At 43.6% G+C, this 25,720-nt stretch overlaps 1 protein-coding gene across 1 annotated transcript in view; it reads left to right on the forward strand.

Annotated features, from left to right (window-relative positions):
• Positions 1–25,720, forward strand: part of GLI3 (GLI family zinc finger 3) — a gene marked incomplete at its 5' end in the record, with an annotated part of 245,223 nt that overhangs the window by 58,875 nt on the left and 160,628 nt on the right. The window contains one exon of the mRNA XM_080917905.1: positions 11,329–11,571. Within this exon, the coding sequence (XP_080774031.1) occupies positions 11,329–11,571 (243 nt within the window). The remainder of the gene's footprint in view (positions 1–11,328; positions 11,572–25,720) is intronic.

Genomic DNA, 25,720 nt, shown 5'->3' on the forward strand with positions numbered 1-25,720 from the left:
ATCATGTTAACATAAACCTACATATACATATATATAACTGAAAATTATATACATATATAATTGAAAAAAATATATAATTGAAATGTATACATACACATATATAATTAAAATTGAAAGTAAAATTGTTCACCTTTATCCTAAGATGACTGGGAAATATATAAAAGTAAAGAAATAATCCACTGAAATATTTTCAGGCTGTGTCTACACACTAACTTTAAAGAACTTTTTTTAAAGTTAGAAATTTAGCATATACATAGGCATTTACTCTGAATACAACTTAGAAATGCTGTAGCTTAGCTCTTGCTAGCTGTGTTTTCTTGGAAAGCTGTGCCCCTGTTCTTGTGTCTGTGTGGCTGAGACTTTGATTCCTGTTGATGCCATTGGACAGTCCTGTGAGAAGCTTTCAACTTTACCACTGTAAGTTCCATGTAACAGTGCCTCTCTTACGCTAATGTAGATCCAGGAAACACTACACTGAATGTCATAACACTCTTTCCTAAGACAAGCCCAGACTTTAACTAATTTTCTTGTTGTCACTAACACTGGTAAGCCTTAAGAGGTGACCACCTGGGCTCTCGGTTCTGCCTGTGTGCTTGCATGGGATCTGGCTAGGTCGCCTACCCTTTCTGGTGGCTGTCTTTCTCATTTGGTTGGGGCAAGGGGGAGTGTGACAGTGCCTTCCTGTAAAGTTACACTGAAGAATGGGGTAAAAAGGCAGGTGAGGTGTTTCCTACCCCCTTTAAGTAAATATTAGCTGTCGCTAACTGGTGCATGGTTGATAGGTTTTAGTTGGCAGGCTTCTGAAGAAGATTGGGTAGGAAGAATGAGTGAGGTGAATTGTTTGTGTTTTAGAAAAACAAATGGGATTAGTCTTTTTGTTCCCCTAATTTCTCTTACTGGTGTTTAGCTTTTTAATTCCCCTTAGGTTTGAGACGTTATGTTCTCCTGGATATTTCTGGGATAAACCTAAGAGGGAAAGCTGGGCTCACTTCCTGCTGCCCAATCTCAGTTGCAGGATGATGAGAGCCCTGTGTTCCTTCTGCTCCTTGTCTGCTCAGCGCAGCTGGACTTTGCCTAGGGGAGGAAGACAGCTGGGGTGGTGGCGCATCCTGTACTGGTTGTGACTCAGGTGTGCCTCGAGAGAGGTTCTGCTTGTGGCTCTTTATTTTCTTATACACAGTACCTGTGCCCAGTACCTGGGGGTTTGTGGCTGAAGTAGGATCTGACATTCAAGCTACTTTCATAACCGTGATCATTGCTGCTTTGTTCACAATAACCAGGAAGCCCAGTCAGCACAGATGTTCATTAGGTGATGAATGAATGCATAAGGGAATGGGGTGCATGCACACAGTGAAGCTTTACTCAGCCTTAAAGAAAAATGAACTTGGTGATGAAGTGGACGAGGCTGGAAAACATTATATTAAGCGAGGTAGGCCAGGCCCAGAATGACAGCACTGCTTTTAGCGAGAATCTTAGCATTTCTCTCTAAGTGTAGATATGTATGGGTGTGTAGAGCCCAGAAAAGGAGTCCAGGATAATGGAAGAAAGACACTTTAAGAAGGGCCTGAGGGGAGACAGTGAAAACAGAATACTGTGATCAGGGAGAGGCCAGAGAGTGACGGGACCAACCGAAGCTAAGGGTATGTGAGAGTGCCGTAAAGAAACTGTTTGGGTGCTGATTAAAAAGGAAAATTATATTTAGAAAGGCCCAGATAATTGGGAAGCGCTAAGTGCGTTTGCATCCGAGGATACAGTTTCATAGCTGAAGCCCTAAGGAGCCATAACTGTAGGGGTGTGTTGTCATAGCCATGTGAGCTACGCTCTACCTGGCCTTATTCCAGAAGCTGACTCAGCATAGGTAAGTCATTTTGGTGTATGTTGGCATTATTTTAATGCTTAAATTTAGTTTCCAATAGTGTCTGATTTTTGTAGCAACATGTGTAAAAATATATTAAAAATATAATGCCGCCATATGCTTCAGCCTTTTCACCACACATTCTAAAGACAAGATTGTCCAATATAGACACCCCAGATGTAACAAAAAGGCCTTCTTCACACAAGGTCATAGATTTCTGAACTGCTGCAAATTTTAGTGCAACTAAATGTCTGCTTGCTTAGGAGATATTGTGAATCAAACAGAACAAAAAGCAATTACAGGCAGCATTTCTACTTGCAGAGGACATTGCTATATTATATGTGAGACTTTTGAAGGGTGCATTCCTCTTGTCAGTGTGAACACTTAGTGGTAGTGTATTCCTCATTATTAGGTCCCCCAAGAGCACATCTGTTTGGATATCCAAGATGGTGCTTTTCTTTCAGTGCATACACACTTCGGGTCATCAGAGTGACAGAAGTGCCAGGTAGTTTTCTTTTTAATGAATTGTTTGTGTATGGGAGCGCCTTATTTGCCAAGCTGTCTGCATGACCGAAGAGGGCATTTGTCCAGCTTAACACACATTATTTTGAAAAACAATCTGCCGTATATAAAAGTTATATATACTTTAAATTTTTTTTTCTTTGTGCAGATCAACGTTTAAACTCAGTGTCTTTATACTTGTAAGCTAGAAAATGTTCAGTCAGATGGAAGGTCGGAGTTCTGTGGTTAGGAATACTGAGAGATCCCCAAATTTGGTTTTTCCCCAAAGTGTCATCAGTCTGAAGTTGTATTCACAGAAGTGTCATCAAACAATTATATAGTGGACAAACCAAAACCAACATAGTAGAGCTTCACACACTGGGAAATGGGGAGTGAAATCAAGTGCTTCATGTAAGTGAACTGATAATTTTCTTAGCTTATTTTGACCATGCAAAATATTACTTATAGGAAGTGTGGCTCTACCTTTAAAATTACAATAAAAAGTCTCAGATGCAATGCCAGACAAAATAATACATTAGGGGCTCGAGAGCTGGCTTAGCAGTTAAGACTGCTTCTCTGGTTTTCAGAGCAGGGGCTCTCAACCTTCCTAATGCTGCGATCCTTTAATGCACTTCCTCATTTTGTGGTGACCCCAATGATAGAAGCATCTTCTTGATACTTCGTAACTGTAATTTTGCTACTGTTACGAACATAATGTAAATATCTGAGATGCAACCCCAAAGGGGTCCTGACCCATAGGCTGAGAACCAGTGTTGGAGCAGCTCTTAGTTCAGTTCCCAGAACCCACATTTGCCAATATCTCTGGCCACAGAGATCCAGTGCCTTTGGCCTCTAAGAACTGTCACTAATGTGCACAAACCCCATCCAGACACAGACATGCGTACAAAGATCAAATCTTAAAAAGCAAAAACATCTACAATGTATAAACACCAATATATTATATCTTTAATGTTAAACATCAGTATTTACGGAATTGAGGCCAATCAGTAGTCTAGATGATAATCTTCTGGACCATCCCTGAATTTAAACTAAAGTTTGTCTTTTGATTTTATTGCTTTAATAAGCTATTTCTGAATTATAAAATATTCGATTAGCTAGTTGAGTTCCTAGTCTTTGCATTATAGAGTAAGTGCATTAAAATAGTGTTGAACATTAGCCCACGTTTCCATATGTGTGACCTGTTCTGTGTGAAGAATGAATGGAATAAATAACTAATTGGGAAGTGGCGAAAATGGCCTTTACTTTAAAACAACTTGCTGTAAACGTTGGCAATAAAAGTAAATCAAAGTTGTTTTGTTTAAAAACAAAAAGGCCAGACTTGTTGATACACAAGTACTTTCAATCCTAGCACTTGGTAGGCAGAGGTGGGCAGAGGCAGGATCTGTGTGTTTGAGGCCAACGTTGCTCGCTTGGCAAGTTCCAGATCTGCCAGGGCTATATAGTGAGACAGACAGCCCAGGTGACACCAGCTAAGCTTGTGTTCATTTCTACAGTTTTAAACAGTGATAAGATGGTTCAGAAATGGCACTTTTATGTTGGGGTTGTTAAAACACAAGCTTATTCCCTCCTGCCATGAAGGAAAAGCAGGCGCTAGGTCAACCCCACCCCACCCCTGCCCTGGGTCTGTCGGCAGCAGCGCCAGTGGGTCTCCAGTCTGTGAACTGGCTCCTCCTTATGTTGTTGCCTGCGGATCTCATCATGGAATCTTTATGCTCAGCTCTGTGTTTGCAAAGGAAGAAACTACCTGTTTATAGAGGGTTAACACCAACTCAGTAATGAAATCTTTCTGTTCTCAGCAGCCTATTTATGTAGGAATAAGTGTACTATTAAGCAGGAGGGACAGTTTGGATCCTCTTGGGAATTTATTGGACTATTTTTGATGTCACTCGGAACTAATATTGTAAGCGGTGGATGGCAACTAAGAACGGGCTTCTAGACGCTTCATGGTGTTATAGAAGAAGTCTTAAGTCAAAGAAGGCTATTCATTGAGAATAAGAAAACTCTCATCTCCTCTTAAAGGGAGGCCAGGGCCCCTCAAGGGCATAGGCTTGGTCAGACATTGCTTTCCTAGGTCCACATGTGGCTTGACTGGTTCTTTCGGAACTTGGACAGTTGCACAGCATTGTAGGATGCATGTTCAGCTGGATCGGTGTTCTTGCATTTAGCTTGCAGGAGCATCCTCTTAAGGGCAAGGTTGTGCTTGTGAACTTCTTAGTGTAGAGGGTGTGCTTGAGGACTCAGTCAGGTTGATAATGCTGTCTGCTTGTGTTTGCCATCATCTTTGAGGAAGACACAGCTGCTTGTCCCCTGAGCTCACCATCAGAGCTCTGTGCTGCCACGGAGGTGCCAGTCATTTTAGGGTTGTGTTTTCATTTACCTAAGCTCCCATCGTTTTTCTGTCTGCTCCTTTCTGTCCCAAGGGCCTCGTTCAGTTAGTTGGAGCTCTGTAAACCAAGCAGTTGGGAACTGAGGTAAGAATTTAGCTTTGGGTTGAGCACAGACCTGCTATGTTTGCATCATATAGTTATAGCGAATGCCCCCCGTGCAATTTTGGTTAAAGTAGAACATTAAAAATGCTCAAACAACGGAGTTAGGTGCCTGTGATGGAAGACACTTTCTTCCTTCTCTTCTTTCACCCCGAGACCTCCTGGTTGATGAAAGGGAGAAGAGAGAGCTACTCATCACCTTGAGGGGAGGCTGTCACTTGAATTACTCCAAAGCTTCAAATCCCGCTGTAGCCCTCTCCAGTCTGCAGGCCTGCCAGTGCGGTTTAAAGGTTGCAGACAAAGCAAGTGTTCCCTCTTGATCCATCTGGGCCCCTCCCTCTGTCATCCGTCATTGTCAATGGGAGATGTATGTGTAGCGGCACAAGGGCAATGTCTGACCTCAAGGGTATTGGCAATGTTCTTAGAAAAGGCATTGTTTGTTCAGGCTCTTCGGAAGCACTGCTCTAGGCATTCCTGAGCCCCTGACTGGGCATGGCCGCAGACTATAGGGAGAGGGGGACTATTCTGGTATTAAAACTACAGGAGCTATATCCTCTCTGCCTAGTGTAAACCTGTTCTATTTATCAATACGCCCAGTCTCTTCTCTCTCTCATTTTTGCTATCTCTTCGGTCCAAGTACTTTGGGGGATTCTGAAAAAGGGGCGGCATGGAGTTGGGCTCTACTGGTTCTTATGAAATGAACATTGGCAAGTAAATAAAGAAAGAAAGAAAAGCCGGTAAGATGCAACAAATTCCTAGTCAGGGAAAAAAATGAAATGATGCTCCTTTCAAGTAGAGGGAGGCGGTTGCCTGGGAGGGAAGGGTAAAGAACAGGACAGGACAGGAGGGTGGCTGTAGTAACACACAGAAGCTTCTGGCCGCGCCTTCCTGCCCAGGAACAGTTGGGCCGTGCTGCCTGAGGCTTGAGCATGCCCCCGCCCTGGAGAGGGCAGTGCTTGTGCAGGTATGCCACACCACCCCAGTGTCTGAACATAAATTTGTCTCTTGGCTCGCTCTCAGCGTTTCCGAGGAGTGAATTGATGCTGGTGGTAAACATGGATGTGAAAGTCTCTGGGTTTCCTTTATTCCTCTGCAGGAAAATGGCTCCTTTTCTTTTTTTCTATAAATAGTACAGTAATAATTGTGGGGTTGGACTCGTCCAACTGTCACCCCCCGGTTTTACCTAAGAGTAACTCCCCTGTTAGCAAGCTGTGTGGGTTCAGTGAGGAGAAGCTAGAATGAATTCCTTCTCAGCTACTGCCTGGGACCTAGGATTTCCATCTGGACAGTGGGCTTCATACCTTCTCTCCCGGTACCATATGGGATAGAGAGTTAGGAGTGATCACACATGATGACATGAAGGATGGCACTGAAGAGTTATTTATTTTCCTGAAGAAGAGGTGCTTGCTGGCCAGGGCCTCACCGTTACTCACATCCATACTGGTGAGCTGCAGCTTGTGTTTTAACTCACTCAAAGATACATCAATCACTCAGCATCCAAAGTGTGGGGTACTAGAGTCAGGCCTTGAACACGGCGTTGTTCTTTTTCGGTTAAAATCCCATTTGGCCCGAAATCCGAGGATCCAGTCTTTTCCTTCCTGCCCCTAACATTTTGGTGCCTTCTCTCCACCCCCCACCCGCCCATCTTTTTGGCTTACTGCAACCTGAGTGCTACTTTTTCTGGGAAAGGCTGATATTCTGACTTCAGTTTTATAATTTAATGATAGAGAGTTTCCTTAGTAAACCAAATTTAGAATCCTAGAATGCTTATCTTATATCCAGACCTTGAACATAAAAGGCATTTTATACCCACAATTGTTCATTTAATGAGCAATTGCGGAGTGCAGGCCGGTTAAGGGATTGAGCTATATGCACTATTATTGCAAGAAGTATTCCGAAATACCAGAAATAGGACGTAAGCTCTGATCAGGGAGACTGCGAGCACAATTACCTTCTTTTCAAATCCTTCTGTGACACTGCGGGAGGAAAAAGGACTTTGAAACTTGAAAGGAAAGAGCTTGCTTTCAACCTCAAAAGCTAGGAGGAAAGGGCTCTGAAATTTGCTCAGAATTCCCAATTCACCATTAGCCTGTTTCTTCCTTTAGCCTCAAGGCATTCTCCGCTTTTTGAAAAGATGTTAAGAAATTCAGTCACAATAGAGAGCCTAGTTTTGAACATGTTTCACTCGGTCCATTGAGGTCTGGGCTCCAGCCTTTGTGTGGGGTGAATTGAGCTGAGCGGCTAGCTGGTTGGAGAGAGGTGAATGAGGAGTCGCTGTGCAGTCTTGGATTCTGGCAAAGGAAAAAAAAAGCTCACCCCTTCCTTTATTTTGTAATGTGCATTCCTGTACAATCCTGCCGGTAGCAATATGTGGAGTTCAGTCTGTCCCTAAGTCAATATGGAGTACTTGGTTTATAGCAACTCTTGTTAAGTTTGTCTTGTAATTGAAGCTGCTGTTGACCTTGCTTGGGGACCATTTGTAAAACCGTTTATTTAGCATAAACTGAAATAATAAACCCTCCTTCTCTGGGGCCAATTGTGATAGGGTGACATTAGTTTGATTTAATGATTACCCGCCTGACCCTTCTGCTGGAGAGGGAGGCTTGAATAGGGAGAGTTCACTTCCAAGCACTTGGAAAGAATACTAATGAGCTTGTTAAATTTAGCATGGCTCCAACCACTTTTAATTCCTCTAATGGGAGCCGTGCTGCCTGCAAGAGGGAGAGAGAGAGGCAAGAAAGGCCAAGAGATACTGAGAATGTTCCTAGAGGGCCGGCACAGCCAGAGAAGCTCACCAAGTTTATAGAAAGTAGATAGCCAGAGTCCAGGGACTGAGTTGTAAGTATTCCTTTGCTTACTCTACACCCCCACCCCACCCCACTCACCCCACCCCACCTCACCCCAACCAGTCCCATGCAGCTTTTATAGCTAGGGGGCAAGAGAAGAGTAATAGCATTAAAATGGGTTTTCAACAGCAGGGCAAAATGGGTGTTAATGGAGAGAAATGCTAGCAGGTGTTCTTTGAGCTCCTAAGCAGCCAATTTTGTGCTGAAAGGAGATGTCCTTCTTAATGATGTCTAGTGGAGTTTTGTTTTTGCATAAAAAGCTTTGTGTGAAACATGTCTTACATACTAGGTGAAAAGACCCATGTCTCCCTTGTTCCCGGGGAGTTTGTGATCAAGTGTGCAGGAGTGTGCGTCTGGGTCTTCTTTCATAGAGCTAGGGTACTTCGTGATAACCACACTTACGCAGTGTTTGCAGCCAGGCTGTGTTTGCTCTTTCTGAGTCTCTGACATTAAGCTGTGACTCCCTGTTTGGAGGAGTCTGGAAAATCTGAGGCAGTTTCTAAGACAGGGTGCTTGAGGGAGCTGTCTTTGGGTGTGAATTCATCCAGGTCTGCTTAAACACAGCTGAGAGAAAGAAGGGGTTCCGAGTTATTGTGGTGGGAGCACTTGGAAGTAGTTGTTCCCTGAAATTTCGGAGAAAATTACATGTTGCAGCTTGACCCCCAAGCTTGCAGCTTTTCATCAGGGAAGCTCAAACAGTTGCTTGTGTTTGGCTGTTAAAGCCCATTGGCAGATGCTCTTGGAGCCCTGGGCTGTTTGCTTACGTTCTTGCTTCTGACTTCTGCTTGTTGCCATGGCGGACAGTATGTTTCTGTCAATAATTTGGCCTAGGGTAGCCTGTCTGCTCTGACTCTCAAACTTTCTTGAACAGCTCGCCCCAGCTGAACGAGATGAGATGGCTTTCGTCTTTTGGCATGCAGAAGTGGCTGCTTAGTTTATAAGAGTCGACAGGAATATTGCTTGGGTTGTGCTTTCGTCCTGTACACAGAACTTTCAAGTCTCTTCAATGTTTGTATTTGGGAGCGTGTGCATTGTCTAGTTTGCATCTGAATGCCCATCAAAAGCAACTCGACACAGGGAGGTAAATTCATGAAAAGTGTGTCTTCTGGCATTTGGGGGCACAGGGTTGTTGAGTTAAAAGGTCACAGTGCCAAATGTGTAATAAAAGTTAGTTTCCTGATGAAAGTTTCTGTATTAAACATATTTTTGCCTGCCCTTAACTCTATGAAGTTAAAAATGCCTTCACTTTCTTTTCTGTGTTAACTATTTGAGCTTGTATGACCTTTTCACATATGTTGGGATAATTCTCATTAGCATTCTTAATTTCACTATGCTAAGAGGCAACCCCCTGCCTTCTTTACCTCCCTACCTACTCCCTGAAGACTGAAGGGACCTGACAGGGCTGAGACCATGCTAACTGTCCATTTGTAGGTGAAGTTGTATTTGCATACTGGAAGACCAATCACCACAGAACTGGAGCTGATTGCACGGATGCAATTTAAGGGGGAAAAATAATTTCTTCTGGAAGCATGAAGCCATGGAATCCTCATTTGAAACCTGGAATAGATTAGGAAGACTTGCTTACTCATTTTTCCCAGGGAATGCTAATTAGGTGTCACAGGCCCTCTGTGGAAGAAGGATTTTCTTTTTTATACAGTGTACCTTTCAGCACTCTGAAGTTAACTTCAGCCTGAAATTTTAAATAAAGGATTTTCAGAGCACAAATGAGTGGGCACTATGACTTGAGCCATTAGAAGACTGTAGGACTTATTTATTTTATAAAACTGTTAGTTTCAGTGTTTCTTACACCCGTCTTTTTTTTTTCCTCCTAACTCTGAAGTCCTTTCTGTAGCCTGCAGCCACACTGCTAATGAAGCCCTGGGGCAGACCAGTGCCTGTGTTTATGAACAAGGAGAAGAAAAATGAAGGTTCTTATTTGTTTATTTTTGGTAGTTTGTTTTAAAATCACCAGCAGCAATAATTTGAATTACTTTTTCAAAGATCAATGTGAAAATTTGGGATTATTTCAGTTTTTGTGGGTTTTAATTCTTATTTGATAGATTAAACTTGTGATTTACCCCTTAATTATGAGGTATCAGGTGAAAAATCTGCACAAAGCAATACAAAAATAATATTTCACAGTTGCTTTGTGGTGGTCAGCAGATTTATTGTAAAGACTCCAGGATACCTCATCATGTTTTACAAGGCACTTAGGGTAAAATAATTCAGCATTTCTTTTCGAGTGTCTTGCACAAATAAGCCGAAACTCGAAAGTTGGCGTTGGCGTTAGGTAATGTAGTGGTTGTGATCTCAGTTTCTAATAATGTATAGTATGCATAGGTCTGCTCTCCTCTGAAGCAAACAAAGAGCCCCAGAAGTGTTAGAAGCGCTCAGTCACCCTGGTTTGGTGACACTTAGGTAATTACATTTACTTATGGATTACCTTGAAGAGAAGCTTACATATTGAGTTAGGTTCAGTTTGTCTGAGATATGCAGCAATGGTTATATCCACACAGTTGTTTATATTTTTAAGGATAAAGAGTGTGAAAGTTTCTGAGTTAGATATTTAGACAGGCCCTGGTCAGCTTTGTTTCAGTGGGCTTTTTTTCTGCCAGTGCAAGAACCGCTTGTTAAAGGCAGCTTGTTTGGGGTGAATAGCTTACTGTGTATGATTCTAACAGGCAAATGAGTCCACCTGCTGTGAGTTCAGAGAGCCAGCTTGGTTGGAGTTTGTGCCTGAGTTCTAGCAAAGGCCATCCATCTGGTCCCATTCACAGAGACTGGAGGTACAGAGATGGGAAGTTCTTATAAAGTGATCAGGTATCAGGGATCTGGACAGAAACTGTGTGTGGAATTGCATCCTGTCTCTCATGTGTTTGAGTCACATCTGAGCATGACAGGGAGCAAGATCCGAAGACCTTTCCTCCTTATCTGCACATCCAAGCTACACCTGGACCTTCAGTCTCAACCAGTTTCCGTCTTGGCTCCGCGTTTTGGTGTACAGGGCAGACACATGAAGTATATCTTAAGAGACTCTGTGTTGTTTTTGATTGACGTCATTGGCCCTGGCCACTATGCGGTTCTCAGTTTCATTTCTAGCCTTGTTAAATCTCTTGGTGGGTTACAAATTTGATTCAGAAAAACAACACAAAACCAAAACAAAGCCCACAACGTTTCTTGGCTGGTTTTCTAATATGTCATCTGAGAAACAAAGACCCAGCACTTCTAGATCCACCCAGAACCCCACTGGGCATTTGAACTTCTCAGTACTCAGGATGTCTTGTTTCTTTAGACAGGCAGAAAGGAACGAGGTATCCACATGATCTGAGATTGGCAAAGCTTTCTGTCTTGGGGGGGTGCAGAGAGTTTCCACAGCATGGCCCCCAGTGCTGCTTTGTACCTCAGGCTTCCAAGTGTAATGTTGGCCGCCATTCCTAGACAACTTTGTTTTGCAAGTGTCCCACCACAGGTATGTAATTTACAAAGTAGTCGTGAAGGACAAAAGAGGCTTCTTTCCAACAGAGAGACTGGGAGAACTATATTGATGACTTTTTTTTTTTTTTTTTTTATTGCTCCTTCAAGAAGATTCTAAAGTCTTTCATTTTCCTTCTTTCTATAGAGGATGAAAGTCCTGGGCAGATCTATCACCGAGAGAGAAGAAACGCAATCACCATGCAGCCTCAGAGTGTGCAGGGTCTCAGCAAAATCAGTGAGGAGCCCTCAACATCTAGTGATGAGAGGGCCTCGCTGATCAAGAAAGAGATCCATGCATCGCTACCACATCTGGCAGAGCCCTCGCTCCCTTATCGTGGGACGGTGTTTGCCATGGATCCCCGAAATGGCTACATGGAGCCTCACTACCGTAAGTACTTCTGGCCAATTAGCACTTTTTGTGACCGATGTGAGATAAGGGGTGTGTGTGCTGTGTGGGTGAGTGCGTGTGCACGTTTTCAAACACACGCATGCACGAGCACATGAACATAATGTATGAATCAGTCACTCTGCCTTTATACAAAGTAAGTTTAATTATACATTTTATTCTTCCTTTTGATTCTCATCCATTCCTCTGAGAGAGTGACAGTCTCTTGCATTCTAAGCAGTTTTAGGTTTTTCAGGGAATGGAAGTTCAGGGGGATGATTTTGTTATGAATCCACATAGATATCTGGTGGAGTCTGAAGATATGCTTTATCTGTGTAAGGATGCTGTTTGAGAAAAATGGGTTGAAGGTGGGAAACTATTGAAGTGGACTACGTTAAAAGCCTTTGATGGCAGTTCTCATTTTTAAATAATTTTCTTTCTTTTTTTAAAAAAAAAATTTTTGGTGTAATAGTTTTGACTGTTTCCATGCTTAGTGATTTGTTGAAACAAGCTAACTTTAAGAATTCAGTGCTTAATTTGTTACTATGGGAGTCTTCACTGTGAGCCCCAACTCTCCTTAGGAGTCTGCCAGAGACACTGGAGGTTGCCTTTCTAGTACTAAGTGAGTGAAGAAAACTGAGCAGGCCTCTTGGTGTATAAGTCTCTAACAGTTCTTTTCAAAGGCAGCCTATAGGGTCCATACACACGGGCTGAGTTGACTTCAGGCCTGTTTCTGGTTTAAGAACATAATTTGCCTCTGGAATAATGGAAGTCATGTTGAGGTGGCAAGGCTGGAAGCTCCTGATTACAGATTTATCACCTTGCCAGGATATAAGCCTGCCATTTAACCTTCCTGCTTCCAGTTCCAGATGAGCCATTGAGCTCGAGAGAGGGGGACTGGTTTGTGTTTCCCCTTTCCCACATCATTCAGAAATTTTCAGTGTTTTAAGGCAAAAGGTCATTAACCAGATGACTGATTAGTGAGGACAGCTGATTAGAGCATGTTATTTTGCTCAAGAAAGTGCCCAGGATAAAAGCTAATTTCATCCCTTCATTAGTTGGCTGGAAGCAAGGGGAAGGCCCACTCATCAGATCAAAGCTTCTTGCAGCAACCTTAAGTCCCGGCAACTGCTTCCCTACCGGAATATATTGTTGGAAAAAAATAGTGATGCAGTAATTTTTAAGTAGAAAGGACTTTTTTTCTTTTAATAAGAAGCATGAAAATATGGTTGTTAGGAGGTTTTTTTTGTGGGGGGTGCGGTGGATGGTGGTCAGCTTTTAAAAAGTTAATTGCTTTTCTTGGGAAAAAAAAATCCCCTTGGTCCCATTATTGAAAGGTGTCTGTTGAAGCAGAAACAAAGACGGAGGGGTTTGGACAACTATTTTTCCTCCCTTCTTTTCTTTTTTTCTTTACTTCTAGGAATGAAGATTTAAAATAGCGTTGGTGGAATGTTTTTCTCTGGTCACATTTTGAAGTCTCTAGTTGTGTTTTTATTTGTGATATCTTTTGAGTATCATTCATGCAGAAACAGTAGGGATTCCTACATAGTCCCCACCTGGATTTATACATCCTCATGCTAAGCACACTCACTGTGTTCTTTAAACCTGCCCACAAGCTCCTCGCAGTGTTTTGTATTTCTGTGTGAACACAAGCTTTTCCCATCACAGTGATGTTTTGTTTTGTTTTTTTCCAGATGCCCACTAATTAGTGAGGTGTTTAATTAGTCCAGACAGCTGATGAGCATCTCTTTCTATTGGCTGATGGTAGTGGAACCGTTAACTTTCTGTCCAGTTTGCAGCTTGTTCTTGCTTCCTTTGTTTCAACGGTTTCCCACCCAGGCATCTCTCCATCCTTTGTGGACTGGCTTTCCCTTCACTGGGACCCCTGTCCTCACCCAGTGGTGTGTGTGTGTGTGTGTGTGTGTGTGTGACCCATTTTTTCTGGCTCACCAATGTAATGTTAACTAACACTGCCTGGAAGATATGATTTAGACTTATTTATTGTTTCTAGTTGAGGATATAGTACTTGTAAGTTGACTATTCCTGTGATCCCCCCCCCCCCCACTGGACTTTTCAAGTGAATATCGAAGTCACCTTCCGTTCTGTGAGCTAGATCTAGATGGAGTTTGTAGCCCCGTGGCAAGTCAGTGTTGAGGCTCCCCCACCCCCATGTTTTCTTAACTTGGGAACATTATGCAGATAGCTGTGTGCAGGAAGTCCAGAAGACTGAACAGATTTGGGTTCTGGTTGTGGTGCTTCATTTAGTAGCCCTGTGACCTTTGCCCAGTGTGTTGACTCCCAAGGATCTTTTGCTAGCTTCCATCTGTGTGCAGTGACATGCCTGTCCTTGCCTTGGGGGTTCTTCTGCAGTTGAGGCAATGACATGGCCTCCCTAAACCCTGGCACGTGCTCAGTGCTTCAGATGATGAACCCCTCTGCTTGTCTTCTGCCTGTGCTCCCCTACACTTCCTCCTCCACCACCACCACGTCACTCCTGTTCTGTGTTGTTTGTCTGTCTGCAGACACAGGTTAGGAAATGAGTGTGCTCTAAGCAAGAAGAAAGGCGGGGCAAAAGACTGTGCCTTCTCTCAAGGCAGTCTTTCCCCTCGAGCCCTAGTTTGCTCTGGCTTTTGGTTGGTTCTAGAGGTTATATAACATTCGCAATTTATGTAGCAAGTAAAAATATAGGACAAAGGTGCAGTATTATTGGTTGATACAAAATAATGAAAAGATTCTAAATTAAGCTTGTATTAGATAAGGGTATGACTAGATTTTTCTAGAACCCTGTGTGGTTATTTAACCTTCTAGTTATACCAAGTGGGTTTAAAAAATGTGTTTATGATCAAATCTGCATACCGCACATGGACTTAATTATCTAGGCAAAGCTAATGACTAATGTGAGCTAAAGGTAATAAATGTCCTAAGAATTTAAAAAATGTATTTGAACGAGGTATAAAATTTTATCCCATTTCTGTTTCTCGTGGGTAAAGCTGCCTCCTGCAGTGGTGTTCAAGCCCAAGTGCATGGCAGACCTTTATAACTCGCTGTCCAGTAACCTCTCTGTAGGCTATTCAAGCCTCTCTCCTGTTTACCAGCTCTCTGAGACAGTTGATAGAAAAGTCTTCATGAGTCCAATATGGCTGGCTATGAACTGTCTGTAATTCCTTCGGTTTTCTGTGGTTGGGAAAAGTAGACTTTTCAAAATTTGCACTTCCATATATACTAGTTTTCTATTTCTAAAGCGTGGGTAACTTTCTTGTAAGACCAGAAAAGGGAAGAAGAAATGGGGGGCGGGGAGAGCAGTACCAAAACCCTCCTTTTCCCTTCTGAAGGACATATGTAAACCTTTTATTGCACAAGGTTTTACTATAATGGGCATGCAATGCTGTGTCTTCACACACTGTAGTTAGGCAGCATTCAAAGTATTTTAGGGTTTGTGGGTTTGACTTTAAAAATATGGAAAAGTAAAGAAAGAAGAAAGCCCAGGGATAGCGGGGCACTTCAAACATTCTCAACATGTGTTTGGAATCAAACCCACACGGTGGGGTGAGGTGGGGTGCTCTCTCGTGAAGGGTAGCTAGAGATGGGCTGTATGTCAGGGCAAGAGAAGAAGCATGCAAGTTGCTTGGCTCAGACGTGATGTGGTGCTGACAACCTCTTGGCCACAGCATCACTCACATGTTATAATTTGGGATACCTCGAGGGGAGGGCTAGATTTAAGGATCCTATCAGCGTATACTAGAGTCAGGCAAAGAGACCCCCATTGCTTGCCCAGAGATTTCTGAACAAAGTTTCCCTCCTCCTGCTCCATCTGTAGCCAGACATTTTAAAACCGGCATCACCACTGCTTTCACTTAGTGCCATACATTTATGGTTTCATAAACCTGGAAAGGAAGGTGACATAATAGTTCAAGCATTCCTTCTACTCCTAGTGACGCTTAAATTTTATCCTCTTCCCCTTTACAGAAAGCACGTGTTTTGCTGTCTTCCTTCTCACTCCAATGGGCGTGTTTCTCTGCAGCTGTCCTTGTAGGGTCTATGTGTGTGAAGTTTGTCGGTGTCATAGAAGGGTCTCGGTTTTTTCTTTACCTTTTCTTAAGGGAGCATAAAGATTCCTTGTCTTTCAGAAGTTCAAGTCCCCTTCATAGTTTTATAGCTGCGCACAGACCGCTTCTTTCTCCTGAACCTCTCCCCGCTCCCAAGTAATAATTCTTCATGGAAAATATGATGCATTCTTGCCTGCAAAGGCTTTGATTGAAAACACACCACTGGTATTCCGCCTTATGCTACCCAGCTCAAATGACAGAACTATTAGTTGCTAATTAGCAAAACCTGAGGAATTAGCTTAAAGAAAAGAAATGGAATTTTTAATTGGCTTGCATTTATTTTCTGGAGAGAGCTATTGTGCCGAGCCTACTTGTAGTCTTGTGTGCTTAAAAGAAAATTTTAAAAAGCACATGCAAACTGGTTTTTTTTTTCCCCCTTTACCCGTCCATCTTTGTGTTAGCTGACTTTCCACAGCCTTAGACATACATCTTGTGACTGAGGGGGAGAGGATCTATGTTTTACATATTTAATAGGTGCACCTGCTCACATTCCTTCTACTTTTGCAGTTGTCATCTAGAGACTGTAGAGATAAAAATGCCTACAAGGCACAAATGAACAGTTTGGTGTTGACTGAACTGTAAAGGTAGTGACAGTTCCCCGAGCACAGAGCTCCAGCCTCATCTGGAGTTCCTTCTCCTCTTTGGGGAACTGCTGATGGGCCAAGCAGGATGTCTTATGTCCCTACTGAATGTTAGATTGTTTAGGTAGAGGGACTGATGCTTGGTAGCTCTGGGCAGGTGGGGCGGGGATGGCGGTACCCTGACTCAGCTCGCTCTCTCGCTGTGTGGGGAGGAAAAGAGTGAGGCTGAAACAGTCTTTAAACCCCTGCATATCTGTTATTTATGGGCTTAAGACTTCTTTATTCTCAAAAGTTAAACATACCATTGGTGCTTGCAGGGACCCAGCAGAGAGGCAATGAGCCCCTGCTACAGTCTTATAGCTACATTCACGGCCACCTTACCAGGTGACAGTTGGGGATACGTCTTGCATTCCGGCTTTGAACTTTTCCTAAGGAAGGCTGAGAAATGGTGAGTGAGAAGAGGAGTGGGTACCTAGGAAAACTCCTCTGTAGCATTTAAAGGAACACTGGTTAGCTCTAGCTATAGATTTTGAGAAGACACTATAAAGAAAGAAAAGGGGAAAAGAAGAGATGTTTTCTTGAGAAAAATCACTTAGGCAGTGTCAGGATGGCAAACCCCTCCCATACCCCCAGGTAACATCCCCTAGCGTCTATCAGAACGGCTCTCTTTGGGCCTTGGCTCTAGTGCTCTCTCCCTTCCGGTTCTGCTCATGTGGCTTGATTCACCTAGATTAGTTAGATATGATTCCTTCAAATACCATCTGTCAAGACGCATTCCTATCCTGGACACCGAAGAGCCACGGGACTCTTACATTTAAACACATTCTTATTGCTTTCCCTTCGGTTGCCATTGTACCGAAGCCCCCATCTCCTTTGAAATAATGTGATAATGTCGAATTTGGCTTTCATGTTCACCAGATTTCTGTGGGAAGGCCGGGGAGAAGGCCTCTATTCCACCATAGCGGGGAGTATAGTTAGGAACTGTTAAGTTGCTTGACTTCAACTGTGGTGGAGATTAAAGACCTACAGCCTACCCACTAGAGGCTACTGTTTGGAAATTGGGAGGGATGTCGTTTCTTCTGTTGTTATCTTAGGGTTAGTAGTCACTGAGAGCTATAAAGTTGCTGGGATTCCCATGAAAGATGAATTGTACCCCTTTGGAATAAGTTGACAGGTTAGACACAGAAGGCATATGAAAGCTGTTTTCATACTGAGCGCCTAGCACAGGAGAGCCGCCTGTCTTGGTTGACATGACACTCATGCGAGATGGGACTGCTGGGTATTTTTTTCTGAAGCTGAGGGAAGCGTAGCGCTGCTTGCCCTTTTCTTCAATAACCTGAGTAATTCACGATTTTGGTAATAATGTCCCTAGTGATCCTTGTCCAGTGTGTGTGAAGCCCATGTTAATGAGATCTCCCATCACAGCTCAGCTCGGGGTTCTAAAATTGTCACGTGATTTTCTTTCTTCTTTTTACACGCCTTTCTTAATTTGGCACCAACCCAAAGGGCACTGTCCTAGGGTCCTTTCCCTCTAGCCCCCGTGTTTTGCTTCTGTCTTCCTGACCTTAGAGTGAAACACGCAAACAGTGACTCCTCCCCCTTTCAGCTTCCAACAGCTTCCTCTGCAGCTTCTAATGGAGGCAGCATTATCCTTGGCCCTCCTCCTTTTTCTTGTATAATTAAAGAATGTTACCTTTGATGTCTCTTGAAAGCCGTGTCTCCCGTCCTGCTTTGGCTTTCTTGATCTTGCATCTATAAATCTGTGCTGTGTCCTCATGCTTCTCTATGAGAGGGCTCCCTTTTCATAGTTTGGATTAATGCAGAGTAACCAGTTTGGTCTTTTATTGCAGCCTTGCTGCCCTGATGCCGTCTAGGTTCTTGTATCCTGCTTTCTCAGTTATTTGGGTCTTGGTTAGTCCTTAGAGTAATAAATAAGCTCTTTTCACATTCCTAGAGCCATCCTGTCTTTTGGGGGACTGAAATTTCCCACTGGCCTCTATTTCTGATGAATTTCTTCATCTTAGAACAAAGGGAAGAAAAAAAATTTCTTATTGGTAGATTTGACTCTTCAGCCTTTGACCTGTGTCTGTCATTTGTTAAGTGAGCATGTACTTATTGAATGGCCGGAGTGCTGCAAAACAATGAAGAAAACAAGTAGTCCCCTGCTTCTGTGGGTCATGGAGACAGACAAAGTCATGGAGAAGGACTTGAGGGAAAGACAGTGTGGTATTCTTTAGGAGTATGTGAAACACACAGCTCCTTTGAACATTGGTTTGTCAACATCTCTCTATCCTTGTCTATCTTTTGGTGAATCCACCCTCCACCCACAAAGGTTTCTTTAGCTCCCCCTGGATATCAGTCCTCAGCTCAGACTTCCTGAAGTCATGCAATACTAAGGCGAAGACAGGAGGAAAGACAAACCTTAGTCAAGGGACAGTCCCACTGGCCAAGAGGATATAGCCTGATATCCAGGGGAGCTAAAGAAATCTTTGTAGGCAGAGGGTGAATTCATCACGGAAGAGACAAGGGTAGAGAGATGTTGACAAACCAAGGAGCTGTCTACTCAGCATCAAATCCAGGGCGATCCTGAAGACTTGGTGCATGGTTTTTTGTTAAAAAGCCTCTGAGTAACTCTGACCTTGCAAACCTGGAGTTTCTCCACCTCAGAGGCTTGCTTTACCCTGCTTCAAGGATTTTCCTAGCCTCCCACCCTCAGGACTTGCCATCTGGGACTGGGCTGGCTAGCGGCTCACCCCTACTTCTGACAACATTTTATACTTTCATATGAAGACAACATAACAACATTTTCCCGTGTTCTCCAACTGTTGCTCTTGTATATTCTAGGTGATCCCAATAATCACAGGATCTTGAACCCAAATTACAACTCCCAAACATGGGAAATCATGTGCTTGCTTTTCCAAAGAACAAAGTTTCTGTATGAAGATTTTTTTTTTAACTTCAAAATCTCATTTTCACAATGAGAAAACCCATTGCGTGTGCTTTATTGGAAAGCCTCCAAATCAGCATATGACAGTCAAGCCAGAAAAACTGTAGGGAGGACCTTTGTTCAGCTGGAGATGGCGCCTGCAATAACAGGGAGATGAAGCCGGGGATCCAGTAACCAAAATGTCAGAGAAAAGAAGAACAAAGACTCACATTAGTGGGAAGGAGCCTTCAATCCTCCTGGCCTGAAATAATCTGATGGGAGATGCTGGAACCCTGGGGGAGGAGACACTGGCCTCCCTGTGGGGGTCTTGGTTCTAATCAGCAGACATTGTACTGGTCAGTGGGAGCCCACTCTGGGGAGCCTGTGTTTACCTTGTCCACTGGGGGGACCCAAATCTACATGCTGATTGTACTCTGACTAGAGGGTGGAATCGTAGGAGGAGCCTGTTTCCTAGGAAATGTAAAGAGAAGCTGAGAAGTGTACATAGGGGTGCCGAGAAACAAACAGCCCCTCTTCTTTTGACTTGCCTTCTTGGGCTAATTCTACTCTCAAATTGGGCAGGATTTCAATCTCCTGTCCTCGTTTTTCCCCTTTATAAGGAATGCTCTCTCAACCCCACCCCCACCCCACTTCCATCCTTCAGTTCTCAGGGCCTGGAAGAGAACTGCATAATATGGTGGTTTTTCTGTGGCCTTATTTCCTACCAGAAGGACCGTGATCCCTTCCAGCTCCGACTCTTTTTTTACCCTCCCCACTTCTGAAATCCCTTCTGCTACAAAGGCTTCCTTCCAGGCACTTATGCATCGGAACTCCCTTTGGTCTCTAGGCCTTTGCAAATGTTCCTTTCTCTCTAGACCATTCTTCTAGCCTCTTTGCCACAAGACTGTTGCAATGTCATTTCCTCTAGGAGGCCTTCTAGACTATGTGCATTGACCATTTCAACCCTGTATATAGCTTACTTCTCTAATATGCACCCCTCCACACACACACATACATACATAAGGACATCCAGGGTACACATTTTTAAATAGCCCCCTTTGTCATTGATGTTTTGACAGTATTATGTATCTGTTACATTGCTGTAAATTCGTCACCTAAAGGCATAGTCAGCGAACAGTCGGGAGCATTTATCTGCTGTACTTTTCTAGGACCCATTCTCCCTAATTGACTGCACTGATACGAAGACGCTGTTCTGGATGGCCAGTGTTTGCCAGATCACGTTCTTGCTCTCAAAGCTGCTGAGAGGAAACACATACCAAATACCTAGCCAGAGACCTCAAGAAGCAACGGGAGATGGTCCCCTGTGGATTGTGTAACTGGAGATATGCTATTGGTGCTGATGCTGCTGTTGTGATTGTGTGTGGGAGGGGACACCTTGCTCAGGAACCAAAACCCAACAAGTTGGAGCAATAGGCTGAGAAGCTGTAAGTGTGGTCCTGGCCATGGAGTGGGTGGTCTGGGGAGACAAGTGGACAGTTCAGTTGAACTGAGTTTTAGTTTAGAACTGTCATTCTGGCAGGAGGGGTAGATGCAGAAGAATGTATACAGAACAGGCTGATGCAGCTGCCCAAATAGGAGGCTCCCTCTCAGACACTGGGGCCCAGACATGGAGCTTCCCCCCTCTTCCCCCCAAAACATTTTATTACACAGCCTCTATCCTTGAATTTCTAAACTCACGTAATTTCGTGAGATGTTGACAAGACTTCTCCTTTGACAGGTGAGGACATCCAAGCCCAAGTGACCTGGAGAAGTTGCCTGTTTTATAAGGTTGAAAAGGGGCTAAGCTGAGGTTTGAACCCAGTTTTACTTATAATCTGACATTCTTCACTTGTGATTAATAACTGACAATTTCAAAGGAGGGTTCAAACCTATGCAGGGGCCAGGTCTGAAGGGCAATGGGTCAGACAGACTAAAGGAGATTCAGAAGCTCTGTCTTGAGGCTCTAGTATGGGGTAGTGACAGTGACTATATACAGATTTGGGGTGCAGGTGGTTTTGGGGTGTTGTTTGGGTGCAACACTAGAATGGGGAAGCTTGTGGCTCTCTTTGTTATTTGGCCCCAACCTAGTTTTTGGGTGGCTGGTTCTGGTCATTTCTCTCACCCGCACCACCTCCACACAAATACTTTAATGTATATGTGTGTGTGTGTGTGTGTGTGTGTGTGAGAGAGAGAGAGAGAGAGAGAGAGAGAGAGAGAGAGAGAGAGAGAGAGACAGAGAGACAGAGAGACAGAGAGACAGAGACAGAGAGTGATAGACAGAGAGAGACAGAGACAGGGAGACTGAGAGATACAGAGAGAGACAGACAGAGAGACAGAGAGCTCACCCATGCCAATGTGGTAGCTGTAATATCCAGAGCAGTTATCAGATTCCCTGGACTGGGGTTCCAGGGCACAGCTCGGGGCACCAAACTCAGTCCTCTGCAGGAGGAGTATGGGTTCTTTGCAGCTGAGTCATCTTTTCATCTTCAATTTTGGTCATTTTTACCTTTGTGTTCAAGTGGGTCTGGTGTGGGTGATCATGAGGAATTTCTAGTTAATTAATACTTTCTCAAAGAAAGTGGAGTTACATATAACTTAATTAGAGGAAGCCTCTGGGTTCTCTCTGTGCTCCATTTTGGGGAAACAGTAGCAATCATAGTAGGTGCCTGTGTGGGATATTTACATGGTCAGTGGCTGGTCTGAGGACCCCACTACACAGCTTTGTTTGTTTGTATAGAAACATACTTTACCTTGAAGGAATGGAGGGTCAGCTAGATCATATTCACACTTGAACCTGAGCTCCAGGCCTGTGGTTTGGGGTGAAGGAGGGAGGTCCTGGGTATGTGGCTTTTCTACTTTGTCCCCCATTGTGCTATTTTAGTCTGGTTTCTCTTGAAGGTACAGTAGTAGCACTTGGAACACAGGACCTCTCTTTGGATTAAAGATCTATTATTATTTCAACTCCAGTTCTAAAGAGCAGCGACTAAGCACTAAGAACTTTGCTGTATCAACAAATGGCACAACAGCAGGGGCTCTGTATACCTTTCTGTACATAGAGCTACCAGTAACACAAAGGTCACTCGGTGATGCTCAGTCTGTCCCCAGTGGCTTTTCATAGGGTAGCAACCTCTCCCTGCATATGCAGGGGGAGCAAGTGTCAGGGACAGTGTACCAACTTTGGCTGTATGTTTGGGGTTTTCGTTTGGAGAAGTGCAAAGTAGGAGCCACCTGAATGTCCAGTGGTCTCAACTATGATGGGCAGGGCAGTTCATTGTTTCTCGACTCTGGCATCTCAAATTAATGATTGAGGAACTAGAAGGATGATTTATGAGAAAAGATGAAAAAGACAAGATGGATGACAAAGCCAGGCTAAAGCCAGGCATGGCAACTCTCAACTGCTGCGAAAGACAGTGGGTGGGAAACTGAGGAAGCCTCTGGCATCTTCTGCTTATCCAGGGGCCTGAAGCTAGGCCTGATGTTTGCATTGAAGGCATCCTTGGGCCATTAGTCCCCATCTGTCTAAAGCTGCACTCCGGGACACTTCCTGAGCTAGATCTGGGTCTGTGCAAACCAGACACATGTCAAAACAATGCTCTTTCTGTGTCTGGAAAGTAAGAAAAGTGGATGTTTGAGACTTTCTGGAGTGACTGTGATCCCCCAAGAAACCTTTAACTAAGGAAGTCTAAAAATTATGGAAAAAGAAATGATTATAAGCCTTCTGGAGAAGGCAGAGGGATGCCCTTCGGTATTTTCCTGCCTCCCCCATTAATTGATCTCTGCATGCAGGAAAATAAAAGTATGGCCCCAGCTCCTGAGTTTATGTTTGAGGGAAACTATGAAACAACACACGAAAACAATTAAGTCATGTATCGACAGGTTTGAACCGGTGAGATGAAAGGCTCAGGTCTGATGAGGGTGATTTCTGATTCCTAGGATTTTTTTTTTTTTTTTTAAACAACAGCGCTTTGGCTCCATGGCAAAATTAAATCCAGTATGAAATTTCTCCTAATTAACATTTCCCTACTTCCCTGCAAATATCAAATTTATGGACTCTAAGAAATTCACGTACCACACGTGCCAGGGCCCACTTTCTTTCTGCTTGATCTGTTCCAGCTGTTATTAGCTTTCGTGTCTGACTATCATTAATTTATAGTCAGTTCTGAATGCAATGTGAAATGTGCCCCTGAATTTTAGACATTTGAGGGCAGATTTCTCATGAGTTCATCTTGATCCTTTCAGCGTGCTGGTTCCTTGCTCCACAGTAACCCTTAAGGGCCTTCCTGTGGTGGCATGAACAGTGTATAGCTATTCTTTATCACTGCTAATTCCTTTTGTCCCTTAACCCTATTTTGTCAATCCTCCACATCCTTTGGATGCCTGGTTGGCACATACATAGTACGTGCCCCTAAAATGCAATAAGGACCGAAGTGATTAGTTTTTCTTTCTTTTTTTTCCTCTCTTCCTACCTTCTGATTACCCATAGTGTAATTTTATTTCTTGGTTTTGTTTTTTTTTCACCAAAGCTGTTAAGAATGTTTTTTTTTTTTCTATACCTTTGGATGTCTTATAGTAGTCACAGCTTGTTGGGCACATGACATTCAGGTTTAAGTCACTAATACTAGGCTTTCCTTTGTCTGCTTGAGTACTTGGAGTTACTGTTTCATATGGGACATTCAGTGTTCTTATTAAGCCTAGAGACACAGTTTGGATCAGTGGGTTTGGAGCTGCCCAGCTAAGATAGAGGTAAGTGGTCCCTCTTCATATTACCCACCTGCTGGCTGGGTTTTGATGGCCTTGGTTGTCCTAAGAAAGCAGGCTGAGCAAGTCTGGAGGAACAAGTAAGTCACATTCTTCCATAGCCTTTGCCTCAGGTTCTGCCTCTTGGTTCCTGCCCTGAGTTGCTGATCTGCCTTCCCTCAGTGTTAAATGAAAGTGTAGGATGAAGTGTATCATTGTCTCCCCAAGTTGTTTTTGTCACGGTGTTTTCATTAGAGCAGTGGGAACACAACTAAGACACCTTTCTGGAGGAAAGGTGTTTAGGAATGCACCTCACATCTTTGTTTCGGAATTCTCCTTTAATAGAATATTCCGTGCTTATTGCTTTCTTCTAGTCTTTTCCTTTTGGTAACACTGCAGCCTTGCATTTTTGCAGCCATGCTCCTGCTGTTAATCTGCAGGTTTTCTTGAGCCGTTGCTAATGAGCCACTAAGTGTTCTTAACCTTTAGAATGCTTCTACCCACCAATACAGTTCGTGTTGTGAGCCCAACCATAAAGTTATTTTTCTTTCTACCTCATAGTTAAAATTTTGTTACTGTTATGAATTGTTATATAAATATCTGATATGCAAAGATGGTCTCAGGAGACCCCCCCAAAGGGTCACATGACCCCAAAAGGTCATGATCTACAGGTTGAGAACCACAGCCCTAAGGCATACACTGTTTTGTTGTTCTGTGTTTAGCATTAAGATTCTGGTTCCAAGCTCCTGCCCACAGACAGAGCTGGGTGTTAAAGTGGTGACTGGCCCCTGTTTTCAGTTGTCCTGCAGCATGAAAGTGTGGTGTCAGCACACACGAGCCAGCACCACTGTTCCTGACCCTTGAGTGAAGGTGACTTGGCGTGTTTATGTGGGAGGGCACATCCAGATTGAGCAGCCCCGTGCTTGGAGTGTTCCACTGAGTTTTGAGGTTAATGAACTTGGCAATAGAGCTGATGGCTGTCTTCTGGGTACGCCATGTCCTTACTTGTGACCTAACTGTATTGAAAACCAAGGGAGTACCTACTCATCCTGGTGTTCCTAGCTTTGTTAGGATGCCAGCCTTCTTTTGCCAAAGAGTCCAGCAGAGAAGCAGAACCAGCCCAGGGACCCAGAGCTTTCTCTCTTTTCCCTTGAAACAGAGAAAGTGCATTTTTGTATCTTATTTATGGTTTCCAGTGAAGTTTTTATGACATTTATTTATTTGTGTGTCGAAAGGCGCACTGGAGTTAATACTGTCCGTCTACCATGCGTTTCCTTGGGGTTGGGCTCAGGTCTTTAGACATTGGCAATGGGCATCTTTATCCACTGTCCCATCTTGCTGGCTCCACTGCTTGTGTCTTTAAAAAGATGATTCTTTAAAACTTTCTACAAAAGGGTATTTCTTTTTAGGACTCAGAACTGAAGGAAGCCTTCAGTGTTTTGAAGTTTTGGGGAGGTTTTTACACTGGGGGAACGATAGTGCTTGTAGCGATGGCCATGCATGTGAGGCAGCCTCATATGAGCAGCGTGCTTGCTCTTGTTTGGTGCTCACCTCATGCCGAAACATCTCTTAGGCTCTCCTTCCAATCTTGACTTCTCTGGAGCCCACCTGTCCTTACCCACTGGGTCACCTCTGTCCACTAATGTAGGGACAGCTAGTTTTTCTTGATGTTCCAAGAGGAAAAAGAAACTTAGAGGCTGTTGCCTCTAATCCATTTAATGAGCTGTAATGAGAGTTCGCTGTGCTTTTGCCCCCAAGTAATATTCCAGAGTAGGAGGTCTGTGTCAGATGAAAGACAAAGT

This window comes from Micromys minutus (genome assembly GCF_963924665.1).
Source record: "Micromys minutus genome assembly, chromosome: 6".
Taxonomy (NCBI): Eukaryota; Metazoa; Chordata; class Mammalia; order Rodentia; family Muridae; genus Micromys; species Micromys minutus.